Source organism: Rhinoderma darwinii, chromosome 1 (assembly GCF_050947455.1).
Source record: "Rhinoderma darwinii isolate aRhiDar2 chromosome 1, aRhiDar2.hap1, whole genome shotgun sequence".
Classification (NCBI taxonomy): Eukaryota; Metazoa; Chordata; class Amphibia; order Anura; family Rhinodermatidae; genus Rhinoderma; species Rhinoderma darwinii.
In genome coordinates this window covers 392,887,594-392,904,809 of record NC_134687.1, presented here as the reverse complement: position 1 = coordinate 392,904,809, position 17,216 = coordinate 392,887,594, and the positions used below count along the sequence as shown (strand labels likewise).

Genomic DNA, 17,216 nt, shown 5'->3' with positions numbered 1-17,216 from the left:
ATATTACCACTAACTTAAAGTACAATGTGTCACAAGAAAACAATCTCTGAATCGATGGGATAGGTAAAAGCATTCCAAAGTTATTACCACATAAAGTGACATGTCAGATTTGAGAAATAAGGCTCTGTCAGGAAGGTCAAAAGTGGCTGCAGCGGGAAGGGGTTAAGACCGAAAATAAAAAATCACATTTGAATTGAAGTGTACATTTTTTATTCATATATGTGCGAAAAGCTGAAAGTTCAGCTGGATGTAAAAATATTTGTCACTTTGAAGTTGAGTTCTGTAGTGTAAGGCTCTACTCGCATCTGCGGCAAAATGACAGGTCCGGTGCACAAAAGAGGCAAATGGAAACCACAGGCACCGGCTCCGTCACAATTGAAATCCGTCGGTGTCAGTTTGTGTCTGCTTGGGGTCCCGTTCTGACGGAAACCTCAGACGGAACCCCAACGCAGATGTGAACAGAGCCTAATTTGTATGTTTGTGTATCGTATATAAATATATCAAATACATGTTTTTTGCAGAGGACACTCGGCAGACGCTGATTTGTTGTCTTTGCTGTTTGAACAGCAGTGAACCACAGAATGCCATAGAAAGACATGCCAATAGCTGGATAAAGGTAAGACCGCACACACCGCAGCAGTATAAAGCCTTATTTTAAACCAGTTGTAATCTCACATTATGTGAACTAGTGTTAATTGACAATGACATTATATATTGCTTTGATTTATTTCAGAGGTGCTTTTCATGCGATACTTTTTTAAAGCCTCATCTCCAATTTTTTTTTTACACAATACAATATATAGAACTGATTAAAGTGAGGACTTTTTAACTTGTTAATATTTGTGTCTTTAAAGGGAACCTGTCACCAGCATTTCACCTATTAAACCAGCAAAACCTGGTGGTAGTGGGTGAAAAATCATTTCTATATAACCTATAATTGTCTTCTTAGTCGGGTCTGTAGCTTTAGTATTCAGCTTTTTAGTGTTCCCACACCATATGCTAATGAGCAGAAAAGAGTCAGATCTTCTCTTGAAAAGAGTCAAATCTTCGTTTGAAAAAAGTCATATTTTCATTCCTCAAGTCTTTCCGCGTTTCCCCGGCCTCCTTACTTTTGATTGACAGCTCCTCGCCTTCCCCCAGCACACAAAATCCTGCGCTTGTGCATTGATGTCCTCTTCTGGTGTGTGCGCACAAAGGGACGCCGGATTATTACGATAAAAAGCGCAAAATGTTTGCAGACGGTTATTTACAGTCGGGGGAGGAGTTTAGGAGAGGGGATAACGGCAATGAACTTTTGATAGAAGCGGCCAGTGAGGGATAAGTGAAGTTCAATAGGTGAAATTCTGGTGACAGGTTCCCTTTAAGATAAGATTGCCATTGGCAATCTTGCTGCGGGAACATAACAGAGTTGAGGGGTGAAATATGGAACACAAGAAGAAAAACCTCTCCATGTATTCGGATGATATTCTGCTATATATTAAAAATTCAGCAGTCAAAGAGCTGATTAATAATTATGGCAAATACCCTGGTTTGCAAATAAATTGGAAAAAAATCTGTTATCATAGCATTAGATGATGCTGTAATATTCCCGCAGAATAATTTGCTGGTAATAGAGTTGGGGAAAATCTCTTGTAATAAAAATATCTAGAGCTGTAAATCAATTCATTTCACTTGCTCTCACTTAATATATTACCATTATTATTGTTGCACATAAAAATGGTCCTCCTTCTGCATGTCCTGTCCAACTCTCCTATATGGATCAATACTAATGTATTCAAGGCCATTTCGAGCATAATAAAATATTTAATCTGGCGGGGCAGTCTGAATGAACCAAAAACGTATTTATATTGATATGGAAGAAGAAGACTTATCAGTTCCTCTATAGGGGACATCACTTGGTCTGATCACGCTCCAGTTTCATTAATTGTTGAGGAAAGGTTTAGTTTTTCCCCTCCCTCCCAGTGGAAGCTTAATCATTACATCCTGTGTCATCCTGCTTACCAGACAAGAATTAAGGATGCCCTCACTACCTACTTTGAAATGAATGCCCCATCTGTTACTAACCCTCACTCTTTGTGGAATGCACATAAGGCTTACATGAGAGGTATCTTCATCCAAGCTTCTGCCCAAGCTGAGCGGATGAGGGAAAAGGATGTGACAGACACGGTAACTAAGATTTCCTAAATAGAGAGTCTTAATAAAGCATCCCCTTCGATATCTCACATGCACACTTTACGTAGCTTGCGGACGCGTTTACAAACTTTGCTACAATCTAGGTATAATTACACCCTGAGAAAATTTCACCTGAGTTCATATGTACATAACAATAGAGCTGGAGCCCCCTTAGCTAGGAAGGTAAAACACTCTGCTGGGAGATCTAAAATTGCACACTTAAATAGGCTCTGTCACCAGATTTTGCAACCCCTATCTGCTATTGCAGCAGATAGGCACTGCAATGTAGATTACAGTAATGTTTTTATTTTTAAAAAACGAGCATTTTTGGCCAAGTTATGACCATTTTCGTATTTATGCAAATGAGGCTTGCAAAAGTACAACTGGGCGTGTTGAAAAGTAAAAGTACAACTGGGCGTGTATTATGTGCGTACATCGGGGCGTTTTTAATACTTTTACTAGCTGGGCGTTCTGATGAGAAGTATCATCCACTTCTCTTCAGAACGCCCAGCTTCTGGCAGTGCAGATCTGTGACGTCACTCACAGGTCCTGCATCGTGTCGGCACCAGAGGCTACAGTTGATTCTGCAGCAGCATCAGCATTTGCAGGTAAGTAGCTACATCGACTTACCTGCAAACGCCGATGCTGCTGCAGAATCATCTGTAGCCTCTGGTGCCGATGTGTCCTCGCTCGTCTGACACGATGCAGGACCTGTGAGTGACGTCACAGCGTGATCTCTGGAGAACACGGATGTGTCTGCACTGCCAGAAGCTGGGCGTTCTGAAGAGAAGTGGATGATACTTCTATACACAATTCCCAGCTAGTAAAAGTAGTAAACACGCCCCGATGTACGCACATAATACACGCCCAGTTGTACTTTTACTTTTCAACACGCCCAGTTGTACTTTTGCAAGCCTCATTTGCATAAATACGAAAATGGTCATAACTTGGCCAAAAATGCTCGTTTTTAAAAAATAAAAACGTTACTGTAATCTACATTGCAGCGCCGATCTGCTGCAATAGGAGATAGGGGTTGCAAAATCTGGTGACAGAGCCTCTTTAAAAGGAGAGGGGAGAAGCAAAGTGGTGGACCCGCGGTTAATAGCGGAACAATTTTGTTCGTACTATGAAGAGCTATATAATTAGTCTTCAGATCCCTCTACCTATAAACCTTCCCAACAGAAGATTTCCTCATTTTTAGATAGCGTACAGCTGCCCTCGATTGATTCAGATTCTCTGAGGTCATTATCTGATCCTATCACTAGCACAGAGGTTTCTAAGGCTGTTTCTTCATTCAAGCTATTCAAAGCACCTGGGCCTGATGTTTTTACGAATGTATATTATAAAAGGTTTTCTGATCTATTACTACCTCATTTAGTAGCGGTATTTAACAAAGCGGCGGTAGATGGATCTTTCCCAGCAGAGATGCTCTCTGCAAATATTGTCACTATCCCTAAACCTGGGAAGGACACCCCAGCCAATTTGACCTTTATAAGTATTATATGGCGACTATTTTAGACCAGGTGAAAAGTTGGTGGATGCTTAGAAGTGGGAAGCGGTGGGCGGGAATAGAACGGTGTGCGGTGGGCACATCCCTCATAGCCTGTTTGAAAAAGGCTTCTTCCTCTGGTGCTTCCTCCAGGGTTCCTCTGTTGGGGGCTAAGGCCTCTATTCAGTCGTGGTCTTATCTGCTTCGCTGCCATACAGTTGACGATGGTGGCTCATTGAAAGATCTGCCCCTTAGGTACTTGTATTCAGTGTTAGACCATGTTAATATTGACCCCTGGGAGTTTTTAGATCATTTCAGGATTTATCCTCTTGTTATGGTATTCCTAGAACAGATTTTTATAAGTATCTCTGTATCAGACATGCGCTTTCTTCAGTGGATGTTTCAAGCCCGTTTCTCCCATGTCAGGCTATACTGTTTTATGCTAATAAAGTCCCTAAGGTTAAGGGCATTTCTCTATTTTACGGCTTATTTACTACTCGTACACCCACTGCTAAATTCTCGTATATGTCCGCATGGGATATCGATCTAGGTTTGGATATATCTCTTCAAGATCGGTTTAAAGCCTTGGCATGGGTGAGAAGAGCCTCTAAGAGCTCGATACATTGGGAAATGTCTAGGAAAATTGCCTTCCAATGGCATCTTACACCTGCACGTGTGGCGAAAATGTCAGGCTCTGCATCAGAGTCTTGTTGGAGGGGTAGTGGAGCATAGGGTACGTACATGCACATGTGGGAATGTCCAATTGTTTTCTCCCTCTGGTTGATTACTTTTCGTCTCCTCTTTAAAATCTTGAAATCTAATATAGTGGCTTCTCCTGGATTGGCCTTGTGCTTTCTGGGTGTGGAACACCTCCCTGCCTTTGGGCGTATAGTTATGTCGCATGTCATAATGGCTGCGAGACTTATGATAGCAACGTAAATGTAGTAAGTTGTCGGATCCTCTGACTAATGCGGAGTTAGTTAATCAGGTTCAGTTTTCCTATCATATGGAGAAGTCATGGGCTACTGAGACCCACTCGCTAGCTAAATTTGAAAGAGCCTGGAAACCTTGGAGCGAATTTGCTCTAGCCCCGGATTTGACTTGAGCTCCACTTTCCCCTTTTGCTTGATTCTGGATGTAGGGTCTATATTTCGATGGTTGTCCGTATATTCTGTATCAATTTTTATCTCCTGTCATACATATATGTAGAACAGAGCTGTTCTTCTGTATATTTTACTTGATTGCATATGAATCCCTGTAATGTATGTGTTACTTTATGTTTATATGTCTTGGTATTGTTATTTTACAAAATTCAATAAAAAATGTATGGGAAAAATGAAATAAAAAAATGCACCAGGTGAATTTATGAGCGTTTTTTTCCCGCTTATCATTTACACAGCGTGTGGATGAGATTTGTTCAAATCTCATCCACTCTGCTGCTACTGTATGCTATGGATTTTTCCAAAACGAAATCCATTGCAGAAAATCTGCATTATTTACGCTACGTGTGAACCCGGCCTAAGAGTAAATTCACACGCGGCAGATTTCTTGCAAAATTTTCTGCGACTGTTCTATTCATCTGAATAGGGGTAGAAGAAATCCATGCACATGCTGCAGAAATAACCCAATTCAGATCAATGGAAACAGATTTTCAGTCACAGAAATTTGTGTAACCAATCTGCCTTCTGTGAAATGTATGGTCATCAGATCTCACTACCCTATAAAAGGCCAAAATCAAAGTCGTGGCTGCAATTTTCAGCTCATTATGGGCTTTAGTCTTCGGACAGAAGGATTTAAAACCAACATGTGTACTATTGCATTTAGTTAAGTATTGTATACAAATATTTGGATTAAATTTACGAGGGAAATTTACTAAGGCTGGCATTTATATACCAGTTTTAACCCCTTCAGGACCAAGCTCATTTTGGCCTTCAGGACCAGACCCATTTTTTCAAATCTGACATATTTCACTTTATGTGGTAATAACTCCGGAACGCTTTTACCTATCAAAGTGATTCTGAGATTGTTTTCTCGTGACACATTGGACTTTATGATAGTGGAAAAATGTGGTCGATAAATTCAATATTTACCAGTGAAAAACACCAAAATTTGGTGAAAAATTGCAAAAATTTGCATTTTTCTAAATGTAAATGTATCTGCTTGTAAGACAGGCAGTTATACCACACAAAATTGTTGCTAATTAACATCCCCCATATGTCTACTTTAGATTGGCATCGTTTTTTGAACATCCTTTTATTTTTCTAGGACGTTACAAGGCTTAGAACTTTAGCAGCAATTTCTCACATTTTCAAGAAAATTTCAAAAGGCTATTTTTACAGGGGCCAGTTCAGTTGTGAAGCGGCTTTTAGGGCCTTATATATTAGAAACCGCCAAAAAGTCACCCCATTTTAAAATCTTCACCCCTCAAAGTATTCAAAACAGCATTTAGAAAGTTTCTTAACCCTTTAAACGTTTCACAGGAATTAAAGCAACGTAGAGGTGAAATTTTCAAATTTCATTTTTTTTTTGCAGAAATTCATTTTTATTCTATTTTTTTTGTAACACAGAAGTTTTTACCAGAGAAATGCAACTCAATATTTATTGCCCAGATTCTGCAGTTTTTAGAAATATCCCACATGTGGCCCTAGTGTGGTAATGGACTGAAGCACCGGCCTCAGAAGCAAAGTAGCACCTAGAGGATTTTGGGCCTCCTTTTTATTAGAAAATATTTTAGGCTCCATGTCAGGTTTCAAGGGCTCTTTCGGTGCCAAAACAGTGGAAATCCACCAAAAGTGACCCCATTTTGGAAACTACACCCCTTGAGGAAATTATCTAGGGGTATAGTGAGCATTTTGACCCCGCAGGTTTTTTGCAGAAATTATTGGAAGTAGGCCGTGAAAATAAAAATCGTCATTCTTTCAAAGATTATGTAGGTTTAGCTAATTTTTTCTAATTTCCACGAGGACTAAAGGAGAAAAAGCACCACAACATTTGTAAAGCAATTTCTCCCGAGTAAAACAATACCCCACATGTGGTTATAAACGGATGTTTGGACACACGGCGGAGCTTAGAAGGGAAAGAGCGCCATTTGGCTTTTGGAGCTCATTTTAGCAGGAATGGTTTGTGGAGGCCATGTCACATTTACAAAGCCCCTGAGGGGACAAAACAGTGAAAACGCCAAAAAAGTGACTCCATTGAGAAAACTACACCCCTTGAGGAATCCATCTAGGGGTGTAGTGAGCATTTTGCCCCCACAGGTGTTTCATAGATTTTATTAGAATTGGGCAGTGAAAATAAAAAAAATCCTTTTTCTTCAATAAGACGTAGCTTTAGCTCCAAATTTTTAATTTTCTCAACAAATAAAGGAAAAAAAGAACCCCAACGCTTGTAAAGCAACTTCTCTGGAGTACGGCAATACCCCACACGTGGTCGTAAAATGCTGTTTGGGCACACGGCAGGGCTCAGAAGGGAAGGAGCGCCATTTGCTTTTGGTGTACAGATTTTGCTGCATTTGGTTTCTGGTCGCTATGTTGCATTTGCAAAGTCCATGTGGGACCAAAACAGTGGATCCCCCCCAGAAGTGACGCCATTTTGGAAACAACACCCTCAAGGTATTCACCTAGGGGTGTAGTGAGCATGTTAACCCCACAGGTGTTTTGCAGAAATTCGTGTGCACACGATGTGGGAGAATGAAAATGGGAATTTTTCCTTAGATACGCCAATATGTGGTGCCCGGCTTGTGCCACCATAACAAGACAGCTCTCAATTATTATGCGGTGTTTCCCTGTTTTAGAATCACCCTACATGTGGCCCTAATCTTTTGCCTGGACATTCGACAGGGCTCAGGAGTGAAAGAGTACCATGTAAAATTGAGGCCTAATTTGGCGACTTATAAAGTATTGGTTCACAATTGCAGAGGCTTTGATGTGAAATAATAAAAGAAACCCCTGAGAAGTGACCCCATTTTGGAAACTGCACCCCTCAAGGCATTTATTAAGAGGTGTAGTGAGCATTTTCACCCCACGTGTCTTTTCCATAAATGATTGCGCTGCGGAAGGTACAAATTAAATAGTTTCCCTAGATATGCCAATTCAGTGTCAAATGTCATGCCCAGCTTGTGCCACTTTTTTTTTTATATACACCATTCACCGTACGTTATAAACTACATGTTACCTTTATTCTGCGGGTCAGTACGATTCCGGCGATACCAAATTTATAGAACTTTTTTATAACTTTTTGCACAATAAAATTACTTTTGGAAAGAGAATGTATTTTTTCTGTCGCCAAGTTGTGAGAGCCATAACTTTTACATTTTTTCGTCGATGGAGCTGTGTGAGGGCTTGTTTTTTTTGCGAGACGAGGTATAGATTTTATCGGTACCATTTTTGGATACATGCGACTTTTTGATCACTTTTTATTTCAATTTTTGGAAGACAGTGACCAAAAAAACAGTAATTATGGCAGTGTTTTTGAGGTTTTTTTTTACGGCGTTCACTGTGCGGAATAAATAACATAATATTTTTATAGTTCAGGTCGTTACGATCGCTGCGATACCAAATATGTATGGCTTTATTATTTTTTTCAATAATAAATGACTTATAAGGGAAAAAGGGCGATTGTGTTTTGTGTTATTATTTGAAACTTTTATTGTATGTTTTCCAACTTTTATTTTTACTTTTTTTACACTTTTTTTTACACTTTTCTTTAGTCCCACTAGGGGACTTGAATGTCCAACTATTTGTTTGATGTTCTAATACATTGCACTACCTATGTAGTGCAATGTATTGGAACTGTCAGTTGTTCACTGACAGCAAACCGATTAGGCTCCGCCTCTGGGCGGGGCCTAATCAGCTTACGTAATGGCAGACAGGAGTCCATTGTTAGGGCTCCTGTTGCCATGGTAGCAGTCGCCAGCCTTGCCATCGCATGGCAAGGCTGCCGATTTTCTACAAACCTCTAGGATGCAGCGATCACAATGGATCGCTGCATCGAAGGGGTTAATGCCAGGAATCGGAGCTAGCTCCGGTTCCTGGCGATAGATCGGGGTGTCCGCTGTAACATACAGCGGACACCCACTGCTGATGACGCCGGCTCAGCTTCTGAGCCGGAAGCTGAGCCGGCGCCATCTTGCCGATGTTACCGGAAGCCTCCTGGGCCCCGCCGACGACGGGGCATAGGAGGATTCCGTTACAGGCTGATCTGGAGGTAAGCATTAGCCCTCCGATCGCCTTTGCAGCCACCGGCAACCCAGCGATCACGTTGCTGGGGTGCCGGTGGCTATAAACTCCTCACATGCTGCGATCTCTATTGAACGCAGCATGTGAGGGGTTAATCGGTCGGATCGGATGCTAGCTCCGGTCCTGGCCGATACCTTAGGGTGCCAGCTGTAACATACAGCTGTCACCCGGTGGTGATGTCGCTGGCTCAGCTCCTGAGCCAGCTTCATCTCCATGACGTATATTTACGTGAAAAGGCGGTAAGCCACCGATTTTAATGACGTATATATACGTGATCCGGCGGGAAGGGGTTAAACTGAGGTGCGCTGAAGTTCAATTCTAATTCTAAGAAATGGAAATCTACGCTTACGACATAATTTACGCCAATTTCCGGAGTAAGTAATGGTAAATCTGTCAGCCCCCGGGAGGCCCCACCTCTTCTGAACTTAGCTCACTTTTCAAAAGTGGTGAGAGGTGTGAAACGTCGCAAATTATAGTGAAATTCTTCAGACAGGGTTGTTCAGGCAGCACTCTGGCTGGTAATGCTTCTTAAAGGCTATGTACACCTTTGCAGGGCAGGTTTTTTTTTTTTTTAAACGTGTCACTCAGTGTGTTTGGTGTAACTTTATAATTAGTCTTTAATAAAAATTTGTTTTAATTTTTGAGATACAGCTGCTCCGTATACAGAGCAGATGTATCACTCGCTATTACCTGAATCCGTCAGTCCCGCGGACCTGAAGTGTTCAGTGTCAGCGGGTCACGCAGGATCCACGTGTAATCTATAACATCTAAGTCAGGGCTCTCAAGCACGCGGGACGCATGCGGCCCCTGGGGCTGCTATCTGCGGCCCGCAGGACACAGCCGCTAGTACAGGCTCTGCTCCGGGACTCTGTGGAATTCCCTGACATCGCTGTCCGTATATGGACAGTGTTGTCAGGGTCTTCCCCAGAGCGGTGTTCCCGGGCAAAGCGCTAGTATCGGCTCTGCTCTGGGACTCTGTGGAATTCCCTGACATCGCGGTCCACATATGGACAGCGATGTCTGGGGCTTCCCCAGAGCCGGAGTCCCATGCAGAGCACTAGTATAGGCTCTGCTCCGGGACTCTGTGGAATCCCTGACATCGCTGTTCGAATATGGACAGTGTTGTCAGGGTCTTCCCCGGAGCAGAGTCCCGGGCAGTGCGCTAGTATAGGCTCTGCTCCGGGACTCTGTGGAATCCCCTGAGATCGCTGTCCACATATGGACAGTGATGTCTGGGTCTTCCCCAGAGCTGGAGTCCCGGGCAGAGAGCTAGTATAGGCTCTGCTCCGGCACTCTGGGGAAGCCTCTGACATCGCTGTCCATACATCGACAGTGATGTCAAGGGCTTCCCCAGAGCAGGAGTCCCAGTGATGTCAGGAGCACAGCTGGAGTCCCAGGAAGAGCCTACTAGCGCTCTGTCCAGGACTCCAGCTCTGGAGTTGCCCCTGACATCCATGTCCATATATGGACAGTGATGTCAGGAGCCGAGCTGGGATCCCAGGTAGAGTGCTAGAAGCGGCACTGCTCCGGGACTCCAGCTCTGGGCAAGCCCCTGACGTCTCTGTCCATATATGGACACTGATGTCGGTGGCTTCCCCAGAGTTCCGGCGCAGAGCCTATACTAGTGCTCTTCTCCGGGACACCGGCTCTGGGGTTGCCCCTGATATCACATTCCGGTCCAGGAGGATCCCCTGACGACACTGTGTATGGACTGTGACGTCAGGGGCTCCAACAGCAGAGGAATCCCCAGCCAAAGTGTCGGCAACACTCTGGCTGGGGATTCCACTCCTAAAGGGAGCCCCAATGGAGCTATCTACTTGGGGTGTGTGTGGCATTATCTGTAGAGGGCACTGTGGCAGCGTCTGCAGAGGGCACTGTGGCAGCGTCTGCAGAGGGCACTGGGGCAGCGTCTGCAGAGGGCACTGGGGCAGCGTCTGCCGAGGGCACTGTGGCAGCATCTACAGAGTGCACTGTGGCAGCATCTACAGAGGGCACTGTGGCAGCATCTACAGAGGGCACTGTGGCAGCAACTACAGAGGGCACTGTGGCAGCATCTACAGAGGGCACTGTGGCAGCATCTACAGAGGGCACTGTGGCATTATAAAGGGGTGTGTTGCATTATCTACAGAGGGCACTGTGGCATTATCTACAGAGGGCACTGTGGCATTATCTAAAAAGGGGCTGCCCAATCTTGACATGTGTGTCTGCCAAACACTGCCAACTGCATTTAGCGACACTTAAACTGGAAAACTGGATTGTTGAAATAAGCATGTGGAGAATTCTCTCAAATTTTAAACCTAGTGGTATTATTATAGTGATGTAGTATTATTATTATTATAGTAATATAGTGTTATAGTAGTTCAAATAACTAATTGATTAACAATAATTTTGTATTCTAGCAAATTTGAAAGTAATGCGGCCCGTCAACTTCCCATTTTTTCTATATGTGGCCCACTTACCCAGCCGAGTTTGAGACCCCTGATCTAAGTTATGAACTTAGATGTGATAGATAACAGTTGGATCCTGCGTGTCAGAGATAAGCAGGACCCGCTGTTACTGGACCAGTTAGTTTCGCAGAGCTGACAGGAGCAGGATTTAGAGAAAGATACAGCTGATTTGTATAGAGAATATGATGGAGCAGCTTTATCTCAAAAAGTAAAATTAATTTTTAATAAAAACTATTTATAAAGTTACACCAAACACACTGACTGACCTGTTTATTTAAAAGAAAAAAAAAAATGCCCTGCAAAGGTTTACATAGCCTTTTCATAACATTTCTTAGGTGACAGACCCTAGTCGTCAATCTCCATACCACCGGAAAAAATATTCCAACAAAAAGAAAGCTTCAGAACTCCAATTTACCGGTGAGATCACATCATGTACCGTATTTTTCAGACTATAAGATGCCGTTTTTTGCAAGAATAAATCTTGCTAAAAAGTCCCTGCGTCTTATAGTCGGCAGTTAAAGGACCTGGCAGCGCCGGGCCCCCTGACCGCTCCTTGATGTTCCGGCACATTATGGAGTGGGGAGGAGATGATGTATGGAGCGGGCTCACATGCTGAGCCTGCTCCATACACTGCAGGTGCTAGCTTCTGAAACGCTGCTCTAATGGCCAGGAACAGCGAAGGCGCTGTTCCTGGCCGTTTAACTAGTTAACTATCCAGCGGTATTTATAGTGGTTTTCCCATGAAGTACATTTATGATATATCCACAGGATATGTCATAAATGTAAGATAGATGCGGGTCCCATCTCTGGGACCCGCATCTATCCCTAGAACGGGGCCCTCTAAATCCCGTTCTTTCTTACCCGGCACCGCTGTCTTGCGGCCACTTCCTGGTTACATGGTTGAGTGACGGAAACAGCGTAACTCGCTGACCTACGCAGTTTCCATAACTCATTCATGTATTTCAGGGTATTGTACCAGCGATAATGATGGCTGGTTCAAGTCCCCTCGAGAAATAATAAAATGTGTAAAAAAAAAAAAGTTAGATACATTTTCAGGAGTTAAATTTTTTTTTTAAAAGTAAAAAAAAACAAACCCTTTACCCATTTTTCCCCAAGCACAATGTAAAAATAAAAAAATTGGTATCGCTGCGTCCGTAGAAGTCCGAAACTATTACAATATAGCATTATTTGACTCACACAGTGAACGGCGTAGACAATTTTTATTTAAAACCCCAGAATCGTTGTCTTTTGGTCACCATAGCGCTGAAAAGAATGAAATAAAAAGTGATAAAAAAATCATATGTACCAAAAAAATGGTGCTGATAAAAACTACAGCTCGTCCCGCAAAAAATAAGCCCACACACCGGTCAAACGATGCAAAAATATAAGTTATGACTCAGAATGTGGTGAAGCTGAACAAATTATTGTTTTTTTAACCAATAGTTTTTTCTTTGTATAAGAAGTAAAATACAAATTTTTTACCTATTTTCTGTTGTCTAAAACCTGGGTGCGTCTTATAGTCCGAAAAATACTGTAAATTCTATTGGTCCATGGACACTGTCGCACAAGAACTTGAGTCCACAAGCCTGATGAAGTACCCATTCCCGTAATGTTATTACTAGTCTCACAGTGGTGTCATGCCCGATATGGACCAATAAAATGTATGTGGTTTGATTTCACGTATAAATTGGAGTGTTGACCACTTTCTTTTTGTTGCAAACATGGCATTGCACCATAATTTTCACATTTTCTATGCAATAAAAAGCCTTTGATACACCCCCCCCCCCCCCAAAAAAAAACTTTGCTTACTTCTGCTTTTTTTTTACCTGTTGATAATGGTTACTAGATGAAACAATACATACTACAACTACATATTATTTCAGAATGCAAAATACAAGCTGCAGATCATATCTTTATAAATGTATCACTACAGAGAGTTTTCGTACTGAAGTTGAAGTTAAGTCCTTTCTGTTGCAAGTCGCATTTGTTTATTACAATTGTTCAAGGGCTGCAGCAGACCAGATGAAATAATTTACTGCCAATTAAAAACAGGATGTTTGAGATTTTAGTGATGTTCTCCGGATGACCTGGTTTTTTTTTATGATCACCTTGACTTTGTCATTGACTATATGTATTTTGACTGGGTTTACTTTTAGTGCAAAACAAATCATCCTGTTATAATGCAACTTGTTTATCTTTTAAACATTTTTGCATAATTTTTTTTTTCCCGTTTTCTAAGGCTATGCTCACAGAGTTTTTTGCAGGCAGAAAATTCTGCCTCAAAATTCTATCTGGAATTTTGAGGCAGATTTTGATCTGCCTGCACGCCGCTTGCCGCGTTTTCCGTGGCGGTTTTCATCCACGGCAATTGAGCGGCCGTTGAGGGGCCAAAAAACAGCGAAATACGCTTTCTCTGCCTCCCATTGATGTCAATGGGAGGTCAGAGACGTAAACGCTCGAAGATAGGGCATGTCGCTTCTTTTTCCCGCAAGACTTTTTCCGCTCGCAGGAAAAAAATGCCTCCGCCTCCCATTGAAATCAATGGGAGGCATTTTTGCCTTTTTTTGTCGCGTTTTCCGACGGGGTTTTCGCGTTAAAAAAAACTCCATGTGAACTTGCCTTAAGTTCAGCCAACAATTAAAACCATGGCTATTTTCAATGTCTTCACCCATGGACAGTAGTTAGATATCTGTACTTTATTGCTGTGTTCACATCACCATCTGTGTTCCGTTGAGGGGTTCCGTCTGAGGTTTCCGTCGGGTTAACCCAGGGGTGGGCAAACTTTTTGACTCGCGGGCCACAATGGGTTCTAAAATTTGACAGAGGGGCCGGGCCAGGAGCATTTGGAGGGAGTGTTTGGGCCGGATATACTAAAGCATTAAATGTAGTGTGTGCAAACCTCATAGCACAGTAAGAACACTACAACCCAATTTATTAACTGTCTTTCAAATGTGAAAAATAGCCCTTATCAGTTAATAAATTTGTCTCAAGGAATATGCAAGATATGGCATTTACATACTATTTCGCAGATACTGGGAGGAGGAAATGTAAATAGATTAAAATAACATACGCACTGTGATTTATCAAGAAAAAAGTTCTGTTGACTCTGTAAATTAGCTGCCAACCTCTGAGCAGTAGCCGCCCGTTCTTGTGTTGACTGCTTGCTAGCATAGTTTGCATGCTTCGTGGCAAAGTGACGGCTGATATTGTACTCTTTGAAAACCGAAGGGCTTAACGGTGACGTGAAACGAAGTGAAAATTAAAGTGAAATAAAGAGAAATACGCGCCACATTAACCCCTTAATGACCGGGCCATTTTGCACGTTAATGACCAAGGATTATTTTTTGTTTTTCCACGGTCGCATTCCAAGAGTCGTAACTCTTTTTTTATTCCGTCGACATCGCCGTATAAGGGCTTGTTTTTTCCGGGACGAGTTGTATTTTGTAATTGTACCATTTTTAGATGCTTATAACATATTGATTAACTTTTATTAACTTTATTTTAGGAGAGAATTGAAAATAAGCAGCTATTCCAGCATTAATTTTCACGTTATAAATTTACGCCGTTTACTATGCAGCGTAAATAACATGTTAACTTTATTCTATGGGTCGGCACGGTTACAGGGATACCAAATGTGTAAAGGTTTTATATGTTTTTTCTACGTTTGCACAATAAAAACCCTTTTAGAAAAAAATTACTTGTTTTTGCATCGCCGCATTCCAAGAGGCGTAATTTTTTTATTTTTCCGTCGATGTGACCGTACGTGGGATTGATTTTTGCGGGACAATGTGTAGTTTTCATTAGTACTATTTTGGGGTACATAGGACTTATAGATGAACTTTTATTTTATTTTTTATGGGGGGAATGGGAGAAAAGAGAGAATTTTGCCGTTGTTTTTTTGCGTTTTCTTTGGACGCCGTTCATCCGGCGGTTTAATTAATGTGTTCATTTTATTGGTCAAGTTGTTACGATCGCGGGGATACCATATATGTGTATGTGTGATTTGTTTTGACCGTTTTATTAAATAAAACCACTTTTTGGGGCAAAAAAGTAGTTTTATTTGACTTTGACTGTAATTTTTTTTATTTTTTTTTTCACAAACTTTATTTAACGGTTTTACTTTTTTTTTTTTAGTCCCACCAGGGGACTTCACTATGCGATGTGCCGATCGCATATATAATGCTTTGGTATACTTCGTATACCAAAGCATTATTGCCTGTCAGTGTAAAACTGACAGGCAACCTGTTAGGTCATGCCTCTGGCATCGCCTAACAGGCAGATGCTGAAGACAGACCTGGGGGTCTTTGTTAGACCCCCGGCTGTCATGGAAACCCGACGGCGACCCGCGATTTGTTTGCGGGGGCGCCGATCGGGAGACAGAGGGAGTTCCCCCCTCTGTCAAACACATTAGATGCCGCTGTCACTGTTGACAGCGGCATTTAATGGGTTAAACTGCCGGAATCGGCGCGTGCTTCGATTCCGGCAGTTGCAGCAGGAGCCAGGCTGTGTATAACAGCCGTGCTCCTGCCGCTGATCGCGTGGGTAAACTGTCAGTACCCGCGCGATCACAGGACGGATATATCCGTCCTCCTGCGCGAACTAGCAGCTGCTGAGGACGGATATATCTTGGACAAGTTCGGCGGGCCGGATTAAAAAGCCTAACGGGCCGTATGTGGCCCGCGGGCCGTAGTTTGCCCATGTCTGGGTTAACCCCTCAGTGGAAAGCAAACGTAAAGCCTTAGCTTCCGTTTCCCTCACCATTGAAATCAATGGTGACGGAAACCTAGCTAATGGTTTCCGTCTGTCACCGTTGTGAGAGGGTTCTGTCGTTTTGACAGAATCAATATCGCAGTCCGCAGCGCTATCGGTTCCGTCAAGAACAACGGAACCCTGTCACAACGGTGACAGACGGAAACCATTAACTAGGTTTCCGTCACCATTGATATCAATGGTGAGGGAAACGGAAGCTTAGGTTTCCGTTTGTCTTTCCGTTGAGGGGTTAACCCAACAGAAACGTCAGACGGAAACCCTCAACGGAAGGGCAACGGTGATGTGAACAGGCATCTTTAACACCCACTCAGACTAGGGCTATGTGGTGACTGTTGTAAAGCCAAAGATCGATGTGATGCGCTGTCTGCATCGCAGGTAATGAAATTGAGTATGGTCGCTTTGCAACCCACAAATTTTCGTGACACCACACTCGCAAGAAGTCCAGCAGATTTGGATTCCTCGTGACTGTGGTGTCGCAGTCACATCAACTTACGGGTCATAAAGTGATAAATTACCTACAGAATGCAGGCAGCACGACACTGCAATCTTTGCGTGTGCGACCTTTGTCGGGGCCAAAGTCGATGTGTAGGTCTAACCTTTCTTTCAGAATTTTAAAATTAATTTAAAAAAGGCCATTGGGTTTTTTTATGGCATTTTTTGCATGCATTTTTTAAATTTGTACATGTGTTTTTCCTGGTGTTTTTGAAGTCCAATAGAGAAGCCTTTGGTACAAACGACAGAAAAAACGCCATACCTAGACTAGAGTATGCTGTGTTTTAAGAAAAGAAATACAATAAACACTGCTAACCCCCAAAGTGCTACAAAAACCCCACCAACCAAAACGTGTATTTAGGCTTTCTCATATTTTACCACAGACTTTAAAGTAACATCCGGCCGCAGGTTTTTTTGTTTTTTTTTGGGGCATGGGATATGTGCAAAAACACGCTGTGAAAAAACGTTAATGCCAGGAGTGGATACGAAAGATAGATGTATCAGTCTTTGCTCTATATCTATCCTTCTTAGTGTATACACTCCTAGCTTTGGCTTAAAAAAACGTGCTAAAACTGCTTGTGTGAATACAGCCTGAGTTTTTTTTTTAAA

General features: G+C 42.4%; 1 protein-coding gene across 1 annotated transcript in view; it reads left to right on the top strand.

The window, feature by feature from the left end:
• Positions 1–17,216, top strand: part of FANCC (FA complementation group C) — a 334,367-nt gene that overhangs the window by 72,387 nt on the left and 244,764 nt on the right. The window contains exon 4 of the mRNA XM_075852374.1: positions 522–616. Within this exon, the coding sequence (XP_075708489.1) occupies positions 522–616 (95 nt within the window). The remainder of the gene's footprint in view (positions 1–521; positions 617–17,216) is intronic.